Genomic DNA, 16,915 nt, shown 5'->3' on the forward strand with positions numbered 1-16,915 from the left:
CATCTCCCAGAGCATACGTCCCCTGTCTGGTGTATCCATTCCCTCTCTTTTTTTCTTCTTTTCCTTCAGTTTGTCTCCAGCTTTGGAAACACTCGCTTGGACCTTTTGTGCCCGATAAGCTCTTAAAGAGAGAGATTTAACCCAAGGGGAGAAACCTGTGCAAAATGTGAGCAAGCCTGCTTAGCTGAACATGGATGATGGGACAACATATGGATGGGCATGCTATAAGAGGGCCAATTTCCAGAGATTCTGTTTGTATCACTGGTGCTAGAAGATCTCTGAGATCCATTTGAGACAGCTGTGTGTTTCTTCCTTTGCATAAATGTGTGTCAGGTGAAAGCATTTTAAAACATGGCTCAGATTCTGAAAGGATCCTAAATGCAGATTAACATTTACAAGCTGTGAACTTCAGATTTTTACCTCCATGCCTTGCCAGCAGAGGAAACTTGTAAAAATCCCTTCCTGAAAATCCCTTTTGATCTTTCTGGATCATGACTCCGCTTTAGAAGGATACTTTCCATATCAAACAGGCAAACGCTTTAATGGAAATGCAGGTTTCTCTCATCCTTTCAGGAGCTACTACGAGGCCTGGAGTCCACTTACTTATAAGAACCGTGGCATTCTAGCAGAGCAAAGCAATGAATAGGAACTCCACAGGATATTCCTGCTATGAAATGTCAGAAGGCTATTTCTGTCTTGATGTCTTAAGATCAGCTGTTTACCTAATGGACTTACATTTGCATTTTGCAGGTGTCGTGTCAATATTAATGTGTTCTCTGAATTGTTAATATTCCTTCACTTCAATATTACATTAATGAAGGCTGCAGGGGATGTGAAAAAGACCTGACTAATTAATTACATGGGCAGAAAGCATCTTTAACTTTCCATTGTGCTGCCCTTTGCTTCTGCCTTAATGGGTCTTGGCATTTCTGGTAGGCAGCCGTGTAACACATGCTGTTGTGTGGAGCAGGCTTTGACTTTACTTTCCTATTATTTTTTAGCCATAAATCACTTGCATAATTTCAAGGCTAAGGAAAAGTTTCCTAAATTAAGCAGGTAATACGGCCTCCTAGCAGACTGTGCCGGCCTGGTGTGTGGGGTGGGAGGCTCCTCACATCGAGAACAAGGCTAACGGTCTACGTTTCTTCAGGAATCCCTTCCATTTTCCTCTTAGGTTAGGCTTCAGATTAGACCGTTATCATATGTCTGTAACAATAGTTTGTCATGTGTTCGATTTAATTTTAATTCGGTTATTGTCACATTCAATAGAGATCTCCCTAGAGCAATCCTACAGCATCCCCTGAGTGAGACTCTGCAGTCTACAGTGGAATAAAACACCCCGGCTGGCCCGTGACAGCTTGGGCCGCAGGGCTATAATATTGCAGTGTAGATATCCGGGTTTGGGCTGGAGCCCAGGCTCTGGGACCCTCCCCCTCGCGGGGTCCCAGAGCCCAGGCTCCAGCCCAAACCTAGACGTCTGCGCTGCAATTGTACCGCCCTGCAGCCGGAGCCCTGTGAGCCCGAGTCAACTGACATGGGCCAGGCGTGGGTAGACATGCCCTGAGTGATGGTTCCTAGTAGTGATACCGTGTAGTTGAGTTCAGCATTGTGTTCTGCAGGCCAGCTGTCATCCCTTCACTGAGGGTTTTATGGAAAGAAAGCAGGTCCTTGGCTTTTCTTTGCAGAACTCCCTCTGAAGAGATGGAACTTCCTTGAAACACTGGACTGTTACGAGGGCAAAATAGCGCTGATACAAATCTGTAAGGACAGCGTCAAGATGCCAAACAAAATAGCCAAGGTGTGCTGTAGAGCACATTTCAATAGCTACCCAAAACAATCTGAAGCCATGTATGAAACCACTTGGGAAAAATACAAAGAACCTTTTGGCATATGTTTAAAAAAACAAAAATGATCGTACCTTTAAAAATGCTGGCATGTCTCTGCTGAGACACCGAGAGGGGCTAGGAAACACTGGACAACAATAACACTGCATGCCTGCAGCTGCCCCAAGCCAATGCACCCTCTGTAGGATGTGGTGTGGTGAGCAAAGAGAGAATATAGGCCGCATGCTGCAAGATAGGCACAATGACATTGGGTTAACGGCACATTTAGTGTTCCGGTTCACACTTCGGAGACTATGGAGAAGGAATGAGGGAAAGTTGTCCTTGTTCTTTGTACTGACAGGGAGTTCTCCCGATGGTGTTTCAGCTGTTCAGCTGCATGGCTAAAATACCGGACACTGGAAGAAGATAACAGAAGCTTTTGGGAGAAAACTCACGTGAGCACTCAAAGAGTGTATTTCCAAACGCGCACCCACCCCCCCACCCCCCACACACACACACCTCTGCACAGAGTACTGACAAATTCGTGTTTCCATATCAGGTTACAGAAGTGTTCACCAAGAACATTTATTTCCGCGTGGTGGCTTAATGCATGGGTTCTTCGCTAGGCCTCAAGCCGTGGATCGCTACACTGCAGGGGCACCCACGCTTTGCCCAACTGAGCATCACATCAGTGTCTTGCTGACAGTCTCATGGTTGTAGTGAATTTCCACAAGGATGGCGTAGATTTCACTCACGCTAACCTTTAATAAAGAGGCTAAGCCCGCTCTGCAGTACAGGTACTCTCTGGTTTTGATCAGATTACTTTCTACTTGGATCAAGGTGACGCACGTGATGATGAGACCAATCATTTCAGCTCCTTGTTAAATAGGAGGGTAATCCTGGCTCTGGTAGAACTGTGTCCCAAACCCTGGGTCTGGTAGAACTGTGTCCCATGAACTGCATGCTGCCAGTCCTGCTGCAAAGCTCAGAGGGGCCGTCATGCCACCCCAGTTCTTTGTTAGCTGTCGTACTCTTCGATATTCTAATATCCTACCTAAAGACCCTCCCCCAAATTCAGCCAGCCCCATGATACAACGGGCAGGGGTGCCAATAACAGCCAAGAAACACAGGCAAATGATTAAGGTTTTTCAGCGTTCTGAATCCTTGTGTGCAACCCAAGCACATTAGGCTTCAAGCAATTAATTGCTAATCATCTTGACTGCTTCCAATAGCCTGGCTTTAGTACCGAGGACTTAAACAGCTTTCCACTGTACTGCACTTAATTTGGTTCAAGTGGGAAAATGGTATAGTGGCATTTCCAGCCTAAAGGGGGGAGAGTGGCCAGTAAATGACATTCATATCGAGAAAAATCTTCCATGCATCCATGTTCTAGGCAGCCGTTGCTGGGACACTGCTCCAGCTAATGGACAGGGCATGGTGCCTGAGCAAGGGAGTTCATTAGAGAGAGAAGCCATTCTGGCTTTGTCAGATCGGAATCTGAAAGGGCCTTGGAGCTGCTATTCTCATCAAGTTTCCATGTTAACAGTTTTAACCAAGGGCTAACTGAGCAATCTCAGAAAGTGGAGTAATTCCATTCTTCGGCTCTGAAAATAACACAAATTACTTTCATCAAGCCAGGCACCGCCAGCATTACTCTTTTTCTTTAAAGAAAAAAAAAAAAGTCTGTTTTGGCTTTTGGCAACGCTCTTTGGCAAAGACAGCCCCACACCAACACTGCAAGTTCTATATAAGGCTCATCTATAACTTTAAAATCCAATTTTTAAGTAGTGTAGGGGATTTAATTTTCATAACTGTTCAACCAGGAATGAAATTCTGGCCCGGGTATGTAAAGGTGCACCTGGCGGTTGGATGGGAAAAGCATTCTCTGTTAGGACACAGTACACCCTTGTTGCAGGAGGCTGGACTGAAAAAGAATTAAGCCATTGCAAGCTTTTTAGCCGCTACCAGCCAAAGAGCATGATTCTGTCATTGGCGGTGCTCTGAAGAGATGTGGGGTTAGCTAATGTTGCTTTTTTATTGAAACCTCCTAAGTTCCCTCACTTCATGAAAGAACAGTAATCAAAAGCAAACTTACTTGATTTAAAAAAAAAAAAAAAACCTCCTCCTGTATCTAGGCCACTAGAGTAGACTGTTGGTCTTAACTCTCTAAAGAAATCCTACTGCATGAGCTGCGGTGAAGTTCTGCTCAGTAGAGTCCTGCACTTTTCAGACAATGAATTCTGCCCCTCCTTGATCTTCAGACGCTAGAGGTGATTGTTACCGCTGCTGCTTTCTATATGAAGTCAAGTCCATGTATAATATTGTGACATTCTTTTGTGGAAAATAACATCCTCTAAAGGTAACTTCCTATTGGCAGGCTACAAAGGAATACTAGTACAACAGAGCTTTGTGGTCAGGGTTACTCAGAGCAGCTTCAGACCATCACTTGTTAATAGATCGCTCTTCAATAAGACTGCCAGGGGACTAGGGATGTCAGCAATTCACGTGCTAGAGTGCCATCAGGCCCTTTCAGGCAGGTTAAAAAGCATGGCTCCTCCCGTGAAGCTTACCACTTAGATCTGTGCGTATCCTCTAGCAGGCAAGAACCGAGGTGATCTAATGCTGGAGCGGCTGTTGGGGAGGGAGCACAGAAGCTCTCACTAGAATGTATGGTGGCGATTGAGGTTTAATGTCCAAGCTCTGGGTAGTTCTGTCCAAGAAGAAAGGCAGTGTTAATTGTCAAGACAGAGAATTCCCTTGTGACTTAGCGCTGAGTTTTCATAGTATTGCAAGGTTTATATTGAAATCCAAATCTGGCCCCATTTTAGTCCTTCTGACCCACCCTACCATTCAGTCATGTTTGGATCCAGTTATAAAACTGGGATGCATGACGCAGAAACATACGTGCAGGTTGGAAACGTGGAGCGGGGGGGACGGACAGCTGGACGGGGAAGCGTGGAAAGAGGCTTGTTGGTTACAGCATTAAGAAACAAAGCAGCAGGTCACTCTGCAGGGTAGACTGAAGCTTGGGAAGAAATTTAAGCAGCAAACAAAAGTCAGAAGTGGAAGGGTGGGGCTGGAGTTGAGGCTGGGTTTGAGATGGAATGGAAACCAGTTGATGGGATTTGTAACGGGGGCCACCAACTACAAGATGAAGTGAAGCTGGTAACCTCGGCAAGAATTACCTGGTCATATTGGGCTCTGTTCTGAGATGTGTCAGTCTACTACTGGTGTCTAACGTTGTGAGCAGGGTTTTTCATCCTGCTGAAAAAAGAATGAAACTGGGAGGATGCTTTGAGCACGACTAGAATACCCAACTGACCAGGTAAAGCCTTAGCGACTGGACCATGACTCTTAGACCAGCCCAAGGTTTCAAATGAAGTGAGACCCCAATGGCCTCGGTTCAGTTCAATGAGACTTTATTGGTATGACAAGCTAGACAAGTGTTGCAAAAGTGTAAAGAAGAGACTGACCCCTCGGGTCTCTGTCAGAGGTAAGGAAGATCCATCCTGATAGGGCTACACACCCTGTAGGGTTTGGCCCCTTGTGTCCATATATCGGCAGTGTGGATATACTAACTTTAGGTATATATCTATTTGGTCACCTCTCCTCTAAGAAGACTGAGATAACAAGACTGAAAGTCAAATAAGCTTCTGCACAGAGAAGAGGCGTGCTTTAGCTCAATGGTTCTCAACCAGGGGTATGTGTACACCTGGGGGTACGCAGATGTCTTCCAGGGGGTACTCAACTCATCTAGAGATTTGCCTAGTTTTATAAGTGCTACATAAAAAGCGCCAGCAAAGTCATTACAAAGTAAAATTTCATACAATGACTAGTGTATACCTCTCTATTCTGTATACTGAAATGTAAGTACACTATTTATATTCCAGTTGATTTATTTTATAATTATATAGCAAAATCAAGAAAATAAGTAATTTTTCGGTAATAGTGTGCTGGGACCTTTTTGTGTTTTTATGTCTGATTGTGTAAGCACGTAGTTTTTAAGTGAGGTGAAAGTTGTGGGGGACACAAGACAAATCAGACTCCTGAAAGAGGTACAGTAGTCTGGAAAGGTTGAGAGCCACTGTTTTAGTTTATCCTGTCTCATGACCCTTACGGTGCTGTGCTGGGGCACCAGGAGTCAGTAACATTTGGCTGCTATTCTGAGAATTGTGTTGCTGTGACCAATCTGCCTGGCTTGTGCCTACACTGCCTACATTGTAAGTGCAGCAACCTTGGATTTATTAATCTCCTTCGGGAAGCTAAGCAGGTTATGAGATCAGAAGATGGTTGGATAGCAGTCCTGCCCTGGAAACAGCAGCCCAAACCCACGCTCTACTTGCCTGAGCTTTACTGTGCTGAGAATTGGGATGCAAATCCAATATTTTATATCTTTCATGTATGGTAAGGCCAGAAGGAGCCATTATGATCATCTAGGATAACACTTCCCAAAGCTCCTAAGGTCCATGGTCAGAAGTGACATAGGAGCCTTAAGTCCCATTGACTGTGTGGCTTAATCACGTGTTCCCCTTAGTCTGACCACTTGCGTAATGCAGGCCATGGAATTTCATGCTGTGACTCCTGCATCCAGCCCATAATTCATGAGCAAACTGAGTTGGCCGGCCAAAGGGCCTGCAGAAGATGCTTCTGCATGTTACCGGACTCTTGGGCTGGCCTCTCTCTCTGTGCTGCAGTGCACAGGGTTAGAAAGCTCTTTGTGCTGCAGGTGCAGAGAGCAGGTTTGCCGTTATCAGTAAGAACCTGTGGTGAGGGCAAGCACCTGCTCTGACCCACCTCCCCGTGCGGGGTGGAGATGGAAACCTTGCATGAGTGCACAAAGGGCAAAAGTTCAGAGCATATTGTTTATGGGATTTTGTGCCGCTGGGAGCCAAGGATAGCTGAGCTGCTCCAGAGGAAACTGTACCGATGGTGTTGGAGAGCATTTCACATGGGATTCATTCAGTACAAATTCAAATGGACTAGTCTCTCTGTCTCCATTTTTTTAGCCATGAAATATTTTTCTTTTCGCTCCAGCCTGCCAGATGGACCCAGCCAAACTCCAAGTGAGGCTGTTTTAAGAAAAAAAAAATCCCTCTTGTCGTTTGACCTGCCGACAGTTAGCAGTTTCAGTGCTCTGCTCCCATTAATGACAGAGCCAGGCTTCGGCGCTGGCCTCCAGACGCTGCCAGCCAAACTTCAGCTCCAGGCTGCCTTATGATCCATTTCTTTTTTCCGAACCACAAAGTAGCATTTGCTGACTTGAAGCCCTGCACTCTCAAAGTTAGCTGGAGTTACAGCCTGCGGTAGCTCCATTCGAAAACAGCTCTTTACAGCTGAGGGACATGGGGGGCTTCCTGGTTTGCAGCCCTACAGCCCTAGAGGCTGAGGATAACAACTGGGGAGGTGGGAAGGCGGCCTGTGCTGACAGCGCCCACAGGCCCTCACCTCTCCAGGTTGGTTTCTGCTTTTAACCAGCCAGCCATGCTGGGTAACTGCCCATGCTCCTCCCCTTAAAGGTGAACAACACAGATTTCTAAACATCCACACAAAATCTCCCTCCCTTATACGATCCCAAGGAAGAAAACACTTCACTGCCCTTCACGTATGCAGCGAGCCCTACACATTAACGTGTTCAAGCCAGATGTGGGTTCTGCAGGCTCTGAGCCACACACCTGGTTCCTCTGCCAAAGTGGGTGAGCTCACAAACACGGCGAAAGAGACCTTTCATTTGGAATCGTGACTCGTCCCTCAGTGTCCATCAGGCCCTCTCCGAGCAGGAATTTCTCGTGCTTCACCTTAGCCTAGATGTGACTAGATGGACACGGGCACTCCATGCACATTGTCCTCGGCGACTAAATTCCCGGAAAGTCTGAAATTTAAAACAGAAACGTCTCTGAGCTAGCCCGAAACAGCATCTCAGCGTTAATTCCTCTTTCACGCTTGCAGAACTCCAGTGACTATGTCTGTTTTGTTGAAGCTGACAAAGACACGCAGGTGTCGCCCTGCTGAAAATAAGGAGAAATGTTGACTCAAAAGGGAAATCGTTGTGAAAGTGACCTGGCAGGTAGGAGGGTTAATTGGACAGACTGGCTCTTCCAACCCTACGGATGTGGTAGCTGAGGGGAATCACTCTCAGGCCCAGCAGTCAAGAACAGAATTCTCGCTCTATTGACGCCAATGGGAGTTTTTCCACATTGAATTCCGTGGGGCTGGAACCTTTACAAGGCATCTTCATGCAGTAGTCAGTGGCGCTGGAACACTTTTAATACTGGGGGTGGTGAAAGCCAGCCCCCTTACCCCTGTTCACGCCCCCTCTCCCCCCCCCGCCCCCCCGAGCTGGGGCTGGGAGCAGGGCCGTGTCTCCGGGGTGGGGGGACCTGGACAGAGGTGCTGGGGCCAGAAGCGAGGGCCCCACATAAAATTTGAGGGTGCTATAGCACCCCCCGTACTCCTCGTTCCCATGCCTATGGCAGCAATACAGGATCTGTACCGACCCTGGCCAATAGAAACCGACCAGACGGGGGGCTAGAAACTGCCGTATGTAATAGGGTACGGTCAAGGCACTTTCTGTAACATTTGATTCTCACTCTGTTAACTTCAAGAAACAACTCTCGCTCCTTACCAAAGCCGGGTCCCTCCTTCGTGTGAGCGTTCTGGTCTCTTGTAGTGTTGCTCATGTGCTCTGGCCTGCTTGTGTTGAAGTTCTAGCTCTCAGATCCTAGGATTCCTCGTTCAGAAGAAACAAATATGCTTGTAAAGAACTACAGGAGTTGGCAACTGGATACAACAGAAAAGGGAACTCTTCTGCCGGTCTCCCAGCCTCACTTGAACCTTCTTGCACCTTCCGTTTGGGAAGAGGCTGGAAGCATTGACAGGGCACTGTTCTGTGGAGTCTCTGCTTTAGTTAGTTAGCGTCTCTTCTAAAGCATCTAACTAGGGGCTTTGGGCACAGTGAGTTAATCCACTAACCTTTCACCTCTGGAAAGCTGGGTTCATATCCTGCCATGTCACAGATGAAAGCAGTTAGGAGGGCTCGGTCCCATCCTAAGTCCTTTCTATCCATATCCCCAAACCACCCAGTTATTTGGCGTCTCTCTTTGATACACTTGGGACCAGAGCAGCAGGTCAGGCCAGAGGTGCTATAGAGATGGGCCCCCAGAATGAGGTTTTGCAAATCTGGATTGAAGTGCATTTGCAGAGGGAGAAGGCAGCATTATCTGACATTTAGTTTACTGAGAAGGCAAATCAAAGGGGACAAGATAGCGGTAAAGAAAATAACGAATGGTATCGATGCCATCTGTCAGATGCTTCCAGTTACTCTTACTCATGAGAACAAAACCCCCAGTAAAATTAAAAGGCAAAAAAAATTGATGAAACAAAATATTCTTTTAAAAATATGAAGCATAATGAACCGGAGGAATTTGCAGCCCCAAGTTATCAGTGAGGCAAAGACCTAAGGAATAGACACCCTTGGGAACAATAAAAATACAATCTGCGTTCCCACGAGTTTGGGTAGAGAATTACAGGGGCTGTATTCCTGCGTGCCTCAGGACATAAAGCACTGCTCTCTGCCTGGGAGTAGGAAGAAATTTCCCCCTTGGGCATGTTATTGCCTTGTCCTCTAGGAAAGTTCTACACCGTGTTCTGAAAGACCTGATATTGATCACACTTCAAGATAGGCTCCTGGACGAGAGGGACCATTGGCCTGATGTGTTACAGTAACACCTGTGTCCCAGTGACATCTGCCCATATGCTTGCATGCCTCTACCTACTCCTATAAATCTCGGACTTTCCTTTGCAATGTGATATGCACAAAAGAAAAGTAAAGAATCTGGCCTGATACATTTTACTGGCCTTACCGCTTGCCAGACTGGTTCAGTTAACCTGGTTAAGTGTTGTAATTACCTTTTCCGCCACCAGTCGCAAGAGAAGTTTGCTGTAGAAGTGTGGGCACTGATGACCGTACACGTACCAGGTTGCCAGGAATGCGTTTCTGCTTCCCAAATGATTCACTGAAAACTAGGCTTGTAGACTCGAGGTGGTTATTTTATCTTGCACGGAGTTTGTGGCTCTGACAGAAACCAGTGATGTTTTCCTTTCGCTGATGAGCTATTTGAACCCTGCCACCCCTGTTTGGTTTGGTTTACCCTTTAGAAACACCTGTTTTACACAGCAGATGGACTGTACAACTGGTTACCTGCACAACGCTGCTTCACTCCTTAGTCTGACTGACAGCCAGCTGGTATCCGCTGCCATAAAGGGACCAATGTTGCCATCTGCTGGTTGAACTGCACCAAAGCAGCTTTAACCGTATCCAACTTGACCACTTTCCTCTCTGAAATGTATTGTCATGGATATGTATTAAATGAACCCAGCTTCCATTCTGTGATGGCCACCGCGTTACCTGCAGCACTTGTCACTCCTGTCAGGGCTTGCGTGTAAATTTTAGAAACTAAAATAAAATGGTAGTTGGCCCAACATTAGCGTTTGTTCTTTACAGTGCTAGTGATTTATTGGTGACCCTCTCCCAGTCCCTTTCCGCAGTTTACCCCAGTGTCCTTTTCTAACCTGTCTGGTAGGGAAGCTGTCAGCCCTTTGGGAATAGCGTCCCTTAAGCTGTCTGTGTGCACAGAAATCAGGAGGTTGGCCTATTAGCTCCACGGTCCGTAAGGAGAGTCCACAGCGCTGCTCCTGGTAGAAGTTCTGATCCATTACAGATGAGCATTTTCACTGCTGATGTGGGGATGTCAAAGGTTAACCGGTTAACCAGTTAGCATTGGACTTGCTGTTAACTGGACCTTAACTGTTAACCCGGGCAGCCACGCCAGGTCAGCCAGCTGGAGGGACCTCAGTCCCGGCCAGGCCAGCAGAACCTCAGCCCCGGTGGGACCCCAGACCCTGCCACCTTGCACCAGCCCACCAGAGGAACCCCAGCCCCTGCCGTGCCAGGCCAGCCGGAGCGACCTCGGTTAACCGGTTTAACGATTTTTTATTGTTGAACTGGTTAACTTTTTTAACCGCTATTTACATCCCTATGCTGATTACAGCTGTAATTTGCTTATTCCTCCTCTGGGTTTGTCTTGAATTATTTCCTTTTTCTATTGGGTCCTGCACAAGTGCAATCGGTTGACCACACAATAAGTCTGGGCATGCACTATTATTGTAGTATAGCCCAGGAATACCGTGTAGTGTGATGCACATGTTGCTCATTAACCTCAGTAGCACACACAGTAAAACTCCCCAGTGGTCTCCATTGTTGGTTTCTAAGTCACAGAGCACAACAAAGTACTGTGCCTCGTCCTGCAAATCTGCCACAAAGGCACTTGGGCTCCACCGCAAGGGACTTCTCCAAATTGCTGTGCCGTGGCCACTTGGCATGCAGGAGCTGCGCTCTGATGCCAGCATAATTAGTGGCAATATGCATATGTTGTGCCGAGAGGGTGATGTTGCTTTTACAGTTCCCATTGTCATTTTTGGCAGTTAGCACAACTTGAGAAATCCACCCAATACGTGGAGCAAATGGTGGAAGGCCCAATTAAACACATTTCTCTGTTTGTCCAAGCCTGTTAAACACCTCTCCTGTGACACAGTCCTGCAGCAAGAAGAGCGTAGCCCGTGACCCCGTTAGGAGCATCGTTCGTGCTATGGTTTTCGCTTTGTCCGGTGTGCGGCTCGTGAGGTTTTCCTCCAGTGACTGTGTTTTCAGTGGGAGTAAGAGGAGCGTTCAGGCTGGCTTGGGTTGATCTCCAGGAGCGTCCCCCATAGAGCAGAGCTAACGGGGGAGAAGCCACGGCTAACCCCGGTGCTGTCTTTGTTGTTCATTCAGCCCTGCACTTAGAAAAGCTGCTTGGCTTTCCCGGCCATCTGTCTGCGTTTCCAGCTGTGCACTCAGCGAACACTAAGGCAGATTCGTAGTGTGGAAATTCGCCTGAAACTCTTGTAGCTGTGCTGACCACACATGTCGTTCTCAGGGTGGGAGACTGAAGTATGGGGGGGGGCACCGTGTTTCCTCTGGCTCAGGACGACAGCTATCTGTGTTTGTCTTCCGTGCTATCACTCACACCACATTTGCTTTTCTTGTCAAGTGTTTCAGGAGATACAATGACCTGTAGCGGGATTATTTTATTGTAATTTGAGCTGTCCATTTATTGCTGGCTTCTGCTTGTCTGCACCACTGGGATGGCCCACAAGAACCTCAGCTGGAGAGGGAGGATTTGGGGGGGTTTGCTGGTATCTCAGGTCTAATCTTCCTCTTAAGCCACTACTAATAACCGCTCTCCTATGTGTTCACGCTGCACTAGCTCCCAGCATTGAGTACAACCTGGGGTGTGTGTTGATTAAGGTTGGCACTTCATGTCCCCAGGGGCTTCCTGCTTTAACCCTCATGATGCCTCTTCTTGCTGCAGGCTGGTGGAAGAATTTATGCTGCTGGCGAACATGGCCGTCGCCCATCAGATCTACCGCTCCTTCCCCCAACAGGCCTTGCTGCGCCGTCACCCCCCACCCCAGACCAAGATGCTGAACGACCTCATGGAGTTCTGCGACCAGATGGGACTGGAGATAGATTTCAGCAGCGCAGGGGCCCTGCACGTGAGTGGAGACCACACCGGGGATTTGCGCCAAGGGCGAATGTCTAGATGGTGAAGCTCTCCTAGGGTTACTGATACTTTCTCCGACAGCATTTGTGTAATGGCCTGTGGTTACCTGCTCTCCATTCCCTGGGTGAACTGCCCTGTCTTCTGCACAGGGCTGCAGCTGACACTGCAGAGCTGGCCAAGGGGGAGTCCAGGGGAGTTTGGAGATGAGGAGCACACACTGGGCATAAAGAACAGGGTATGCATTGCCACATGAGTCCTCCATCAGAAACCCTCCTGCCCTGTCTTCAGCCAGGTGGCAGGATTCGGGGGGCAGGTCTCTGTGCTCCACTAGAGCCAGCCTCTCAGAAAAGTCTGGTAATACCCTCCTGTCTCAAACCGGGGCTCCCAACAAACACCTCGTGCAGAGAAACGTGATGTTCTTCACAGGGCATAAAAATGAAGCCACCGGCCGCTGCTGGGACAGTCTCGCCTCTCTCCCCCACCCCCAATAGCAGGAGTTTGGGTGTGAGGGGGGCTCAGGGCTGGGGGTTAGGGTGCTTTCCTGGTGGGGAGGCTCTCTGGAAGGACGACAGCAGCTCCCCTCCCTCTGCCCGCAGGCACCCACCCCCACAGCACCCATTAGCCGCGGTCCCTGGCCACTGGGAACTGCAGAACCGGGGCGTGGGGTGGAGCGGAGGCAGCACATGGAGCTAGGAGCTGGGGTCCCCGCTTCCCAGGAGCTGGGTAGGGAGCCTGCCCCAGCCCCCTTCCCCCCTCGGCCACAACCCTCCCCCTCCCCAGGCTGTGACTTCCCCTCCCCGGGCCATGACTCCCCACAGAGCACCCACGTCCTCCCAGAGCACCCGCAGCAGCCCCCTTGGGCCGCCACCCCCCCCAGCACCCGCGACGCCCCCGGGCCGCGACTCACCCGAGCACCCGTGGTGGCCTCCTGGGCCATCAACCCTACCCTCCCCCCCCCCAGCACTCACGCCACACCCCCCCAGGACACGCCACCCCCCCATGAGCACCCGCGGCGCCCTCCTGGGCCGTGACACCCCGCACGAGCACCCGCAGCGCCCCCCGGGGCTGCCCTCCCAAGCTGCCCCCCCCACCCCCTCCTGGTTTTAGTCAGGGGTATATAGTAAAAGTCATGGACAGGTCACAGGCCGTGAATTTTTGTTTACTGCCCATGACCTGTCCATGACTTTTACTAAAAATACCCGGACTAAAACATAGCCTTAGCTATGAGTGCCTATGACAGAGGGTAGCCTCAGAGCGCCAGAATATGCTGCTGCATGTCCAGTCGTGCCCTGACGGATGGGTAATGATTCCATCTGGACCAAAGCCCCCGTTTGCAGGCATGACACCCTTAGGGGGAAGTAAACCAGCACGCTCCCTGGGGAGGGGAAGGAAAGGCTGGGGCAGAAGCAGACAGGTTGCCGACGAGGCTATAGCGTGTTTTGTGTGTTCAGGCAGCCTGCCGTTTCTGTCGCTGGTTAGCTCTGCTCTCACCAGCCAGTGGTTGCAGGAAAGCAATTTCTGCATAGAAAGATGATGGTTTCAGGGGTGGGACTGGAGCCCCATGCCGGGAAATCTCGTGCGCTGTATATGCAAGGAAGGGCATAAGACGGCTCTGCAGATTAACGCCCTCCGCAGCCCAAGCCATGAAGCGTCACCTCAGCTCGAAAGTGAAGCGTGGGCTCCGGTATTTTCTTTTTCATTGCCCCTAGACGGCTGGTGATCCTGTTAATACAGCCCATCATCAGCCTCCCTCGTGCTGTTCTGTTAGGGGCGGCCCATGGCCCCTCTGGGACTTGCACGGTGCTCCTTGTCGGGGACTCTGAAGACAGGGGGATGCTTTTCCTCCGAGCTTTGAGCGTGTAGGGCCTTTCCAATGAGGAGGAGGCCGTGCTGCTTGTTACTAGCCTAGTGCAATGGCTTCAGACTGATGCATCCCTCAGACCTCTACACGGTGTGTTGAGCTTGGCTGCGTGGGAGGGAAGTGGTCACAAGGCCCTGGGGTTTGACCTGCGGGTTGAGAGGGAGAGGTTAAAAGTCCATCTTTCTGAATGTTCGGAGATAGTCCCTTGGCTTCTCTGCCCCACATGGGCAGATGCTGAGCAGTATCATAAATGACGGCAATATACAGAAATGGTGTCCACAACCTAATGATTGCAGGCAGCCCTGTCGTAGCCAACTAGGCTGTGAGCACCCAGCTGGGACCAGCCCAGCTGCCGGGACCATGAAAGGCCCTGCTGTAGCCAGCCAGGCTGTGCATAGGGAGGACACATACTTAGTGAGGAAAACATTTCCGTTTCCCATCTCTAAGTGATGGGTGTAAACGGGGAAGAGAGGACTTTGGTTGTAAAGTGTCTGCACTTTCTGAAATCCCCGGAGCAGTAAGACAGCAGCAAAGAGCAGGACATGTTTGTTCTCTCCCCGAGCCTTTCATCTGGTTGTCTTTCCCCCCTTCTCTCCTTCCAGAAAAGTCTGAATGAAACGTTTGGTGCAGACAGCTATGCAGAGGCCAGGAAAGAAGTGCTGACCAACATGTTCTCCAGGCCAATGCAGGTAAGAGACGCCAGGTCACAATGTGCTTATCCCTGTGCGACCAGCACCAGAACGTTTTCAGGCTTGTCGCCACCTGCTTTGCGTTTACTGCCCAGATCAGTGCGCCTTCCCCTCTCCCGAAATCCCCCCCCTGCACTGATCGTTTAAACTTTTACGTGGGGGGGAAGGGAGATGAAGAAGCGAAGCGCAGTCACTGGTAACTCCCGGAAGCCCCAAAGCATTGCATGACCCAGATTTATACCCCATGTGTCCAGTAAGAGAGGCCTGCCCGGTTACTTATGGGCTGGGTTCACTGGTCAATGCGTGCTGACCCGCTGAGATTGATGGGTTCAGTGGGCGTTGCTCCTTGGACTCTCCCTCAAAAGGCACATCCAGGAGGCTCTTACAACGGCTGCCGCCCCCACAGGCACAGTTCTGGGTATTTCACACAGGAGGCCATAAAGGGTTTAAGTGACTGCTCGGCAAGGGCAAGGATGGCAGGGTCCAGATCCCCATTGACCCCAGGGGATTGGGTCAGGCCTAGTCGCCCTGCTAAAACCTCCTCTCGTGACATCAGTAGCAATTTCCTTCCTAAAGAACAGTTCAGGTGCCTGGACTGCTGAGGGGCCAGGGAACTGGGGTCACTGGTTGAAAGCCCAGCCCAGGTCAGACCCTATAACAGCTGTTTGGTCCAACTTCAATGAATTCGTCTCAGTTCAGAGTAAACAGGCATCCCCATCAAAACCCAGCATTGCCCTGCCCTTGTAAGCAGAGAGGCCCGGGTGTGAGTGGGCCACGGAGACCCATCCATCTCTAGAGATGGTCTCTTTGGGGTAGGTGGCAGAACTGGCAGGAGGGGAGCTTGTCGTGCTACGGGTCTGCTGGCTCTGTTGTGATGCCCCGTGAACAGCTAATCCGGTGCGTTTCATCAGCACAGAATTAACTAAAAGAAAACACAGTATAAGTTTTGTCACATCTCTGCCTTGTTAACTCGGCCGCAGCGCGAAGGGTGGCTGGTTCTGAGAGCGCAGCCCACCAGCAGGGAGAAGGTGACACGTTCCTCAAAACGGCCTCTCTGCCACTGAGTGTTTATCACCGCGGGAATACATCATCTTCCTGACATTACTCATTTGACTGTCACTCTTCTAATTAGTTAATTTGCTCCATTTACTCATTAGCAGTTGCCTGAAGTCCTGTTGTACCTTAGCGGCTTAATGCTTGTTTGCAAATGTAGCTGGGGAGGCTCTGATGGCAATTAGCACAAACCGTGTGGTAATTATCCCCCACACGCACGTTGGACTCATTAGTACAGTTTGCTGCTGTGCAGTTCTCCCCTCTTTAGCTGGGTGTGTTTTTCCAGCATGTTTCTCTAGATAACGCCCCTTTGTCTGGCTTTCACGTGTCTCCAACACCGGAGGCATGGATGGCTTCCTTTCCCCTTCAATGGGACGTACTGTCAAAGTTGAATCCTATTGGTAGCGTCTGTTACATGGGTTACCCCTCCAGCTTGCTGCTGGATAGTGTTGTGTCAAGGCCCCGAGTCTTCTCCCCAGATACCAGACTGTCTGGTGCTTTGAACAGCCGGGCGAAAGGAGACTGGTCACGTGGGCAGGCATGGCCCAGGATGGGGCAGTGAGAACTTTCTGAACTGTATGTTCTTGTTCAAGGGCTAATTTTTCTTTAAGCCATATGGAAGGCCTGCCAGAGCGTGGAGGAGGGGAGTAAACTTGGAGCCCCTCCTGCTCTCCACCACCAGGTACCTCGGCACGTTCGGCAAACTCACCTGCCACACAAGCACATGCCTTGGCAGCAGCCGGATTTGCAGCATCTGCCCATCGTTGACCGTGATACAGAGCCTGTCCTTCCTCGATGAGGAGTTCCGTATGACTCAAAACCACGGAGGAAGGCCTTTGGGAGCTAGGTTCTGGTGGAGGGGTGGCTGGGTAGTGTCTCATTCAAACCATT

At 49.7% G+C, this 16,915-nt stretch overlaps 1 protein-coding gene across 12 annotated transcripts in view; it reads left to right on the forward strand.

Moving 5' to 3' along the window:
- The window catches only part of DIS3L2 (DIS3 like 3'-5' exoribonuclease 2), a 270,679-nt gene that overhangs the window by 236,171 nt on the left and 17,593 nt on the right, over positions 1 to 16,915 (forward strand). For all 12 annotated transcript variants that reach the window (XM_008173711.4, XM_065557595.1, XM_024110278.3 and 9 more), the window contains 2 exons: positions 12,230 to 12,413; positions 14,885 to 14,971. In XM_008173711.4, the coding sequence (XP_008171933.1) occupies positions 12,230 to 12,413; positions 14,885 to 14,971 (271 nt within the window). The remainder of the gene's footprint in view (positions 1 to 12,229; positions 12,414 to 14,884; positions 14,972 to 16,915) is intronic.

This window comes from Chrysemys picta, chromosome 9, assembly GCF_011386835.1.
Source record: "Chrysemys picta bellii isolate R12L10 chromosome 9, ASM1138683v2, whole genome shotgun sequence".
In the NCBI taxonomy this organism is placed as follows: domain Eukaryota; kingdom Metazoa; phylum Chordata; order Testudines; family Emydidae; genus Chrysemys; species Chrysemys picta.